Here is an 8,497-nt window from a genome sequence, read left to right as displayed (position 1 = left end):
AAGAAGGGAGAGGGAAAGAAAGATAGAAATATCAATGATGAGAGAGAATCATTGATAGGCTGCCTCCTGTACGCCCCCCACTGGAGACTGAGCCTGAAAGCCGGGCATGTGGGCTGACTGAGAATTGAACCTTGACCTCCTAGTTCATAGGTTGACTTTCAGCCACTGAGCCATGCTGGCTGGGCGTCTTTGTTATTTTAATTTTGATGTGTCTTCGTGTGGACCTGAAATTGGTCTTGAGCTGAGAGAGGTGCTGGGATGCCAACACCACACCAACACCTTCTCCTTGAGAGCTCGGGGTAAAGGGAACTGAAAAAGGGTCAGCTCTCCCCGTGTGCTTTTAGGGTGTCCATGTTATGTGCGAGTCCCCTGGGGTCAGATCATGCCTCTTATCACCTAACTCATGTCTGTGGTTCCCTTCTGGGGAACATCCAGTGACGTGCAGGGAAGAGACCTGGTTCCTGGAGGAGGGCCCTGGAGCCAGGCCTGTTATCAGACCCCAGTGTACCCCTTACCTCCGCCTGCAGGAGGAACAAAGTCCTGAACCACTTCAGCATCATGCAGCAGCGGCGGCTCAAAGACCAGGACCAGGACGAGGAGGATGAGGAGAAGGATAAGCGTGGCCGCAAAAAGCCCAGTGAGCTGCGCATCCATGACCTGGAAGACGACCTGGAGATGTCGTCTGATGACAGCGAGGCCAGCGGCGAGGAGGGTGAGCCTGGGCAGAGCCTGCCCTGGTGGCTGGGGTGTTCGGCACAGCTGCCTAAGTCGCGCTTGAGTCTTACTTTATAAAGGTAGTTGAGTGACAACACAGAGTGATTAATGCTATTGAAAAAAAACAGTTTACAGTTTCCTGGGAGATGAGAGGCAGGCACAACATGCCATGCAGGGCCACTTGCAGAAGCACCAGAATGAGTTGGAGGCGGAAATGAGTGATGGGCCCTGGCCGGTATGGTTCAGTTGGTTGAGCATCATCCCATGCACTGAAAGGTCTCCAGTTCAATTCTCAGTCAGGGCACATGCCCAAGTTGCAGGCTTGATCTGTGTTTGGGGTGCATGCTGATTGATGTTTCTCACATCATTGTTTCCCCTCTCTCTTTTCCTTCCTCTCTCTTAAAAAAAAAAAATCAATAAAAACATATTTTAAAAAAGATATGGTGGGATCCACCAGTTTGAATCATTCCAGGGGCTCTGTGCTCCAAGAGTGATTTAGTGCAGAAGACAGTGGCCCTCAGTGTGAGATTGGAGAAAGGCTGTGGCCAGCGGGTATAGATCCCAGATTGGTTTGGTTTGCACATGAGAGGTGTTGCCCCTAGGCAAGCCCTTTGCTTTCTCTAAGAATTGGCCATCTCCCCCTTGGTCAAGGCCTGAGATGTCCCAATGTCCTTGAATATACAAACCCCCATGAGTGCTCAGCCCCCTCCACTTCCCCAGGTGTCAAAGCCCCCAAGGCCAAGAAGAAGGCACCGATGACTAAGGCAGGCCGGAAGAAGAAGAAGAAGAAGGGGTCAGATGATGAGGCCTTCGAGGACAGTGATGATGGGGACTTTGAGGGCCAGGAGGTGGACTACATGTCTGATGGCTCCAGGTGAGGCAGGCGGGAGGCAGGTGTGAGACCCGGGGACAGCCTGGAGGAAGAGCTCACTCACCCTCTGCTCACTCTCTGGGTTGCAGCAGCTCTGAGGAAGAGCCGGAGGGCAAGCCCAAGGTCACCCAGCAGGAGGAGGGTCCCAAGGGCGTGGATGAGCAGAGCGAAAGCAGTGAGGAGAGTGAGGAGGAGAAGCCTCCTGAGGAGGACAAGGAGGAGGAGGAGGAGAAGAAGGCACCCACCCCACAAGAGAAGAAGCGGAAGAGAGGTGGGCTTGGCTTTCTAGGCTTCTGTCCCCTCTGCGCCTTACTAGATCCCCTTATCTGAGATAGAGCTGAGGGTGGGTGTGGGTGCCTCTGATCCTGACAGCTCTTCTTTGTCCCCATACAGACAGCAGTGATGAGTCTGACAGCTCAGAAGAAAGTGACATTGACAGTGAGGCCTCCTCAGCTCTCTTCATGGCTGTAAGGCCCAGCGAGGGTTGGGAGGAGGGATGTCGGCCCTGGTGTCTGTTTCCAGACTCACGTCCCCAACCCTAAAATTTGCAGAAAAAGAAGACTCCCCCCAAGAGAGAGCGGAAGCCATCAGGGGGCAGCTCAAGGGGCAATAGCCGGCCTGGCACACCCAGCACAGAGAGTGGCAACACCTCCTCCACCCTTCGGGCAGCTGCCAGCAAACTGGAGCAAGGTGGGTGGCCTTCCCGTCCCACTGCAACCTCCTGACCTTTGTTCTTGTGTGCACTGAGCATCAGGATCTGAGGCCAGATCAAGGGGCTGACACCTATCTGCCCCTGAGCTCCTTGTATCCATAATCTAGGCACCACCCGGCCTGGGGTCTCCCAACATGTCCAGTGTCACATTTCTAATACTCAGCCCTGCCTCTGCTCTCACAGGAAAGCAGACAAATGAGGCGACAGCAGCTAAGCGGTTGCGGCTGGACAGTGGACCCCAGAGCCTGTCTGGGAAGTCGACCCCTCAGCCCCAATCTGGGAAGTCAACCCCCAGCAGTGGGTAAGTTGGTGAGGACAGCAGGGGCAGGAGGGGACCACTGGGAAGGAGGGCCACCCACTAATCTCCCCACTCTCCACTGTGCTCCAGTGATGTGCAGGTGACTGAGGACGCTGTGCGCCGCTACCTGACACGGAAGCCCATGACCACGAAAGACCTGCTGAAAAAGTTCCAGACCAAGAAGACAGGGCTGAGCAGCGAGCAGACAGTGAACGTGCTTGCCCAGATCCTCAAACGCCTAAACCCTGAGCGCAAGATGATCAACGACAAGATGCACTTCTCCCTCAAGGAGTGAGGGGCTGGCCCCCACCCTTTTGCCCAATAAATAAGCTCGTCTCCAGAAGTTCATGGGCTCTTGAATTCCACATACTCATTGCTGTGGGTCCAACTGTCCACTTGTCACCCTGCTCCCTGAATCCCAGGACCCAGCATTAATAAGTTGGAAAAACCTAAGCAGCATTCTTCTCAATTTACTTCTCTTATTCTCCCCCACTCCTCCTTCTAGAGCAGCCGTGGGCAAACTACGGCCCGAGGGCCGGTTTGAAATGAATAAAACTAAAAAAAAAAAGACCGTACCCTTTTATGTAATGATGTTTACTTTGAATTTATATTAGTTCACACAAACACTCCATCCATGCTTTTGTTCCGGCCCTCCGGTCCAGTTTAAGAACCCATTGTGGCCCTCGAGTCAAAAAGTTTGCCCACCCCTGTTCTAGAGCCTTGAGATGTCTCTCAGAACTTATTTTGCACATGGGGTGATTTCTTCAGGTCTGTCTTCCACTTTGCCAGTTCTCTCTTCAGCTGTTTCTTTTTCAGATCAGCTGGTCTGTGTGTTTTGTTTTTTAAATTTTATTGATTTCAGAGAGGAAGGGAGAGGGAGAGAAACAAAATGATGAGAATCATTGATTAGCTGCCTCCTGCATGCCCCCTACTGGGGATCAAACCAGCAATCCGGGCATGTGCCCTTGACTGGGACCCTTCAGTCTGCAGGCTAACACTCTACCCACTGAGCTAAACTGGCTAGGGCCAGTTTAAAATGTTTTTATTGATTTTAGAGGAGAAACATCTATCAGAGAGAAAAATATTGATTGGTTGCCTCTTGTACACACCCCAGTGGAGGACCAAAACTGCAACCTGGATGTGTGCTCTGACTGCTATCAAACTGGCAATCCCCTGGTGCACAGGATGATGCTCAACCAACTGAACCACACCGGCCAGGGCAGCTGGTCTGTTTTGAGTGTTTTGTCCTTAATGTGTGTGTGTTTTTTAAATATATTTTTATTGATTTCAGAGAGAGAGAGAAACATCAATGATGAGGATCATTGATTGGCTGCCTCCTACACGCCCCACACTGGGGATCAAGCCCGCAACCCAGGCATGTGTCCTGACTGGGAATCGAACTATGACCTCCTGGTTCATAGGTCGATGCTCAACCACTGAGCCATGCAGACTAGACTGTCCTAAATGTTTTTCATCCCTTTCACATTTTTATTTTAAGCATCTTAGAGTTTTTATCAGACACATCAGCACCTGAAGCTCACAGGCTTCCTGTTCTATCTTCTGACTGGTCTTCATGACTGTAACCTTGGATAGGGGAACTGGTGGCCAGCTTGGGGCTCTATCTGTGGGACTCCTGGATGGTCTACAGGCCGGTCCTTGTAAATGGTTTTTGCCTTTGCTCCCACCAGATGCCCCACGAGTCCCAGCCCACTGGGATGGTTCTCAGCTCAGGGCTTTGTCCCTACATGGCAGCAAAAACCCAAACCCCTTTTATTGCTGATGTTGGCACCTTTTTCAGCTCTCCAGTGATGTTTCTGGGGATTCCCTTTCTTACAAGTTGGTTATGCATTTATTTTTTCCAGCATTGCTAGATGTTCTGTAGTGGGAGGACTGTTCAATTTCATGGACAATAATGCTGCTGGAAATGAAATTTGGCAGCAGGTGCTACTTTTGAACCCCTATCCCAAGTGATCCAGATTTCTATCTTGCCCTCGGCTGGAAACTGCAGGTGGAAAACTTCCCCACCCAGTTCCACAGGACCTTGGCTGTCGAATGGGAATGCCTGAGATGTCAGGCTAATTCCTAGGAATGTCCCAGGTCGGTCCAACCTCCCTCCCCATACTTCCACCAGGCCTTTTTGGGGCAGCAGGAAAGATGCTCTCACCCTTTGTCCTGGGATTTTTACCCCTATACTCGGCCACGTGGACTGTGACCTACCAGTAAAGCCATATGCCTCAGTGGTTAGGAGCAGGGACCGTGTGTTCAGCAGGACGTGGGTTCAAATTCTGCCTGCGTTTAATTCTGGGTGACTCTGGACTACTTCTGAAAGTAGTCTCAATAGGTACTGCAATAAGAACAACCACACCAGCCCTAACCGGTTTGGCTCAATGGATAGAGCTTTGGCCTGCGGACTAAAGGGTCCCAGGTTCGATTCTGGTCAAAGGCATGTACCTCGGTTGCGGGCACATCCCCTGCGATGTTTCTAACTCTATCCCTCTCCCGTCCTCTCTGTAAAAAAATCAATAAAATGTATTTTTTTAAAAAGAACAACCATACCAAATTAGTGAAGCAATCCCCTGTATGTAGATTTCCGGTCATTTCTGATCTTTTGCTGATAGAAAGCAGCGGATAGTCCTGAGTTTGTGTCTGCTCACCTGCTACGCATAAATTCCTGAAACAGTTTCGGGGTCAAAGGGATGGGATTTGCAGTTTCAGTATCAACTGCTCAACTGCTACCAACTTACACTCCCACCCACAGTGTGGGGATGCACCTATGTCATGCGTGCACCCCAGCCATGTGAAAGCAAGCTCTGATTTTTGCCAATCTTGGGTTCCGAGTCGAGTTTTAACTCAATCTCACCTGTGTGAGGTCGAGCACCTCTTCAAACATGCAAAAGCTATTTGAATTTCCTTTGTCTCAAAAGCTCTCCCAAGCTCTTCAGTGCCAAACACCATGTTAATCACTGTCCTCAGAACCTCATGTGGGAGGGACTGATTAGCCTCCTTTCAGAGGTAAGGGACAGTCTCACTTCCCAGGGGCCACAGAGGCAGGGTATAGAAGTCACTGTGACTTGCAACTGCCTCCAAGACCCAGTGGGAGCCAACCTCCCTTCTTGCTGATGCTCTGGACACCAGGACCGGCTGAGTCCCAGGGTCCTCTGGTGGGCCTTCTAGAGGCAGGAGTCCCTGCAGGGTGAGCTTCCGGCCCCTTGTGTCCCAACTCTTGGCTGTCCTGGAGCCTCTCCCTTTTCCTGTTTTGACACTGGCTCAGCCAGGCCCAGACACAGGGGCATGATGTCTTAATCCTCTAGGCTGGAGCCATGATGGATGAGTCCCCATTAGCTAATTCATCTGCCAAACCACCTCTTCCCTGCTCCCGCTCCCCACCCACCCAACATATCCATTCCACCTGGTGCCCAACACAGGGGCTCCTGAGCCTCAGCACCCTGCTTGAATGGGAAGGGGCCCCAATGGGGGACCCACAGAACATACCCCCCCCACCTCTCCTTCCACATGGCAGGTGGGACAGTGGGGCAGGGACCCTGGTTGCTCACCCTGGGCTGGGCCCTGGCTGCCGCTTCAACTCTTAAATCAAGGTGTGGAGGGCGTGTCAGAAATAGATCTATGGAATGTCCAGATGAGGGGTTGAGCCCTTAACTCTTAGAAGGAAAGAATGTGGGACAGAGGGAGTTGGCCTGCCTGGGTCTGAGGATGTGGGAGACAAGCTGGTGGGGGACATGGGGCCTTCGTGCCCATACAGCATCCGGCAGTGAAGAGGTTATTTCCCAGCCCAGATGGGGATAAATTGAGAGCGCAGGACCTCTCCATCCTCAGGACCTGTTCGTCACAATGGCCATAGGAAGAGTCCTGCTCGGCTCTCTGCTGCTCCTATCCCTGCAGCTGGGCCTCGGCGGGAACCCGAGTACTCCAGGGGCTCCAGTGGTGGAGGGAACACTCTCATCTGAGCCAGCAGCAGACACAGGGACCTGGAAGGCACAGCTGGGTAAGGATCCCCAGCACCCCGTGTGACTCCCCAACTCCTTCCTGGCCAACCCCTGACCACTGTCAACTGCCCCTTGTTCCCACCCAGGTGCCCGCCTGCGCCGAGCCCCGGCTGGCCCATGCCAGCTGCGGAGCTTGGCCCTGCCAGTGGTGGAGCTGGGCCTGGGCTATGCTTCGGAGGAGACGATCATCTTCCGCTACTGTGCTGGCAATTGTCCCCGAGGTGCCCGCACCCAGCACAGCCTGACGCTGGCCTGGCTGCGGAGCCAGGGCCGAGCACATGGAAGCCCCTGCTGCCAGCCCACCCGCTATGCTGACGTGGCCTTCCTGGATGATCACCACCACTGGCAGTGGCTGCCCCAGCTCTCAGCGGCTGCCTGCGGCTGCAGTGGCTGAGGGTGCCCAGACGGGGCCCTGCAGCCACACCAGAGGTCTGATGACCTATTTATTGGAGACCTGGATGCCCAGAAGATGAGAAGATGGGGTGGGCTAGGGATGCCAGCAAGGGACACAATAAAGGAAATTGATCCTGGGGTCTTGTGATTCTGTGTTCAGTGGGGTGCTCTGACCTTGTCATCTTGGTTCCTGGTTGGTGGGCAGGTAGGGTCTGGGCTTCCCTTGCAGATCCCAGCCCCAGCAAACAGCCAGTGCAAGGAAGGCCACCTTGTCCATTTCCTAGCTTTATTCACAAACAGTGTCCCTGAGAAGCTGGGCAAAGGGCCTGGGGGTCAGCAGGCTGGGGGTGGCTGCCCAGGCTCCTCTGGTCCTAGCCCCTCAGGGAGGGAGCGGCAGATCACGGAGATGCGTCGGCCTCGGGGAACCCGAAGTTTCCCAAAAAAGGACTCTTCATCCCGAAGGATCTCATGGGAGAAGTCATAACGGGCAGAGTCTCTGAAAGAGAAAACAGAGGCTGTGACTGGGTAGGGTGAGGGCACCCCTGTTCCAGGCTAAGCGTCTGCTGTGTAGTGGATGGTAGTTTTCTGGGAGGGCTGAATGAGAGACGGTGCTTGAAGTGCTGGGTAGCGTCTGACCAGTGATTAGTAGGGTGGTGGCTTCTTGGCGGGGCAGTACCTAAGGATGTACAGTGAGCATGGCTCCAGCAAGAGTTCTAGCCACTCCCCAGGCTCCTGGGTGTGTACCAGCCGCATGACACTGGGAGACAGCAGGGACAGGCCAGCGATGGTGGTTCCACAGAACTGGAAGAGGGAGCAGGGTGGTGGGTCAGGCTCTGGCCAGGCTGGCCCAACCCCAGCTGGGAGCTTCAAGCTGCAGGCTTCTGCCCACCTTGATGCTGTCAACGTGTGGCTTGATGTAGCCCCGAGGTTCCAGGTCCAGCACGTGCACTGAGGACAGCAGGGTCTGGCCTGGGCCAAAGGCGGCTGCCTGAACACGCTGCAGGATGGCCCGGCTTGCCTCTGACCAGCGAGACTTTTCTGTCTCTCGGAAGCCATGGATGGCCTGCAGAGAGAGCTCAAGTCAAGCCTGGAAACTCCGGGGGGTATGTGGGGTGGGGGGAACACGGCACTCTGGGGAGAAGACAGGGAAACTAAGGTAGGGAAGGGCAGAATGCAGAGCCAGGGGCTGGTTTCCTGCATGACCCCTGATCTCACCCTCAACTCACAAACTTTGTCCTATCTAAGCCATGATCTTTGGCCTCAGTCTTTTGTACCCAACCCCTGGCTCCAATTCAGTTCCAAATCCAGACTCCAATGCTGGCCTCGCCCCAATATTCAATTTTGTGTCAGTTTCTGTCCTCAAACGGTGACCCTCCCTCTCCTCCCCCTACACCCCTTTCTCTACCAAACCTTGGTCCTGTACCCCAAACACCCTTCGGTTCCAGGTCCTGCCTCCAGTTATGGCCCTGCCCTCATCTTCAAAGACTCCCAAGGTTCTGCCCCCA

At 53.7% G+C, this 8,497-nt stretch overlaps 3 protein-coding genes across 5 annotated transcripts in view; 2 read left to right on the top strand and 1 right to left on the bottom strand.

The window, feature by feature from the left end:
• Positions 1 to 2,938, top strand: part of GTF2F1 (general transcription factor IIF, polypeptide 1, 74kDa) — a 7,659-nt gene extending 4,721 nt beyond the window's left edge. For 2 of the 3 annotated variants that reach the window (XM_014531908.1, XM_005884403.2), the window contains 7 exons: positions 528 to 712; positions 1,435 to 1,588; positions 1,675 to 1,856; positions 1,979 to 2,052; positions 2,137 to 2,275; positions 2,481 to 2,598; positions 2,686 to 2,938. In XM_014531908.1, coding sequence (XP_014387394.1) covers positions 528 to 712; positions 1,435 to 1,588; positions 1,675 to 1,856; positions 1,979 to 2,052; positions 2,137 to 2,275; positions 2,481 to 2,598; positions 2,686 to 2,890 — 1,057 coding nt within the window. In that variant the 3' untranslated portion in view covers positions 2,891 to 2,938. The remainder of the gene's footprint in view (positions 1 to 527; positions 713 to 1,434; positions 1,589 to 1,674; positions 1,857 to 1,978; positions 2,053 to 2,136; positions 2,276 to 2,480; positions 2,599 to 2,685) is intronic. The other variant, XM_005884404.2, reaches the window with a different exon arrangement.
• Positions 2,939 to 5,086: 2,148 nt separating this feature from the next.
• PSPN (persephin) lies at positions 5,087 to 7,130 on the top strand. Its single transcript, XM_014531918.1, has 2 exons — positions 5,087 to 6,598; positions 6,686 to 7,130. Exons 1-2 carry the CDS (start codon positions 6,445 to 6,447, stop codon positions 6,991 to 6,993), a joined length of 462 nt encoding a protein of 153 aa, XP_014387404.1. The 5' UTR covers positions 5,087 to 6,444; the 3' UTR covers positions 6,994 to 7,130.
• A 127-nt stretch (positions 7,131 to 7,257) lies between these two features.
• Positions 7,258 to 8,497, bottom strand: part of ALKBH7 (alkB homolog 7) — a 2,359-nt gene continuing 1,119 nt past the window's right edge. The window contains exons 2-4 of the mRNA XM_014531869.1: positions 7,882 to 8,067; positions 7,669 to 7,793; positions 7,258 to 7,488 (exon numbers count right to left, since the gene is read on the bottom strand). Of these exons, the coding sequence (XP_014387355.1) occupies positions 7,326 to 7,488; positions 7,669 to 7,793; positions 7,882 to 8,067 (474 nt within the window). The 3' untranslated portion in view covers positions 7,258 to 7,325. The remainder of the gene's footprint in view (positions 7,489 to 7,668; positions 7,794 to 7,881; positions 8,068 to 8,497) is intronic.

Source organism: Myotis brandtii, unplaced genomic scaffold (assembly GCF_000412655.1).
Source record: "Myotis brandtii unplaced genomic scaffold, ASM41265v1 scaffold827, whole genome shotgun sequence".
In the NCBI taxonomy this organism is placed as follows: domain Eukaryota; kingdom Metazoa; phylum Chordata; class Mammalia; order Chiroptera; family Vespertilionidae; genus Myotis; species Myotis brandtii.
The sequence above is the reverse complement of the archived record's forward strand: the minus strand, read 5'-3'. Positions and strand labels throughout refer to the sequence as shown.

What these genes read in the sequence shown, in the direction of transcription:
- PSPN (XM_014531918.1), top strand. Translation starts at nt 6,445, where the DNA reads ATGGCCATAGGAAGAGTCCTGCTCGGCTCTCTGCTGCTCCTATCCCTG. An exon ending in GACCTGGAAGGCACAGCTGG is followed by an intron (nt 6,599 to 6,685) that starts GTAAGGATCCCC and finishes GTTCCCACCCAG; the next exon opens with GTGCCCGCCTGCGCCGAGCC.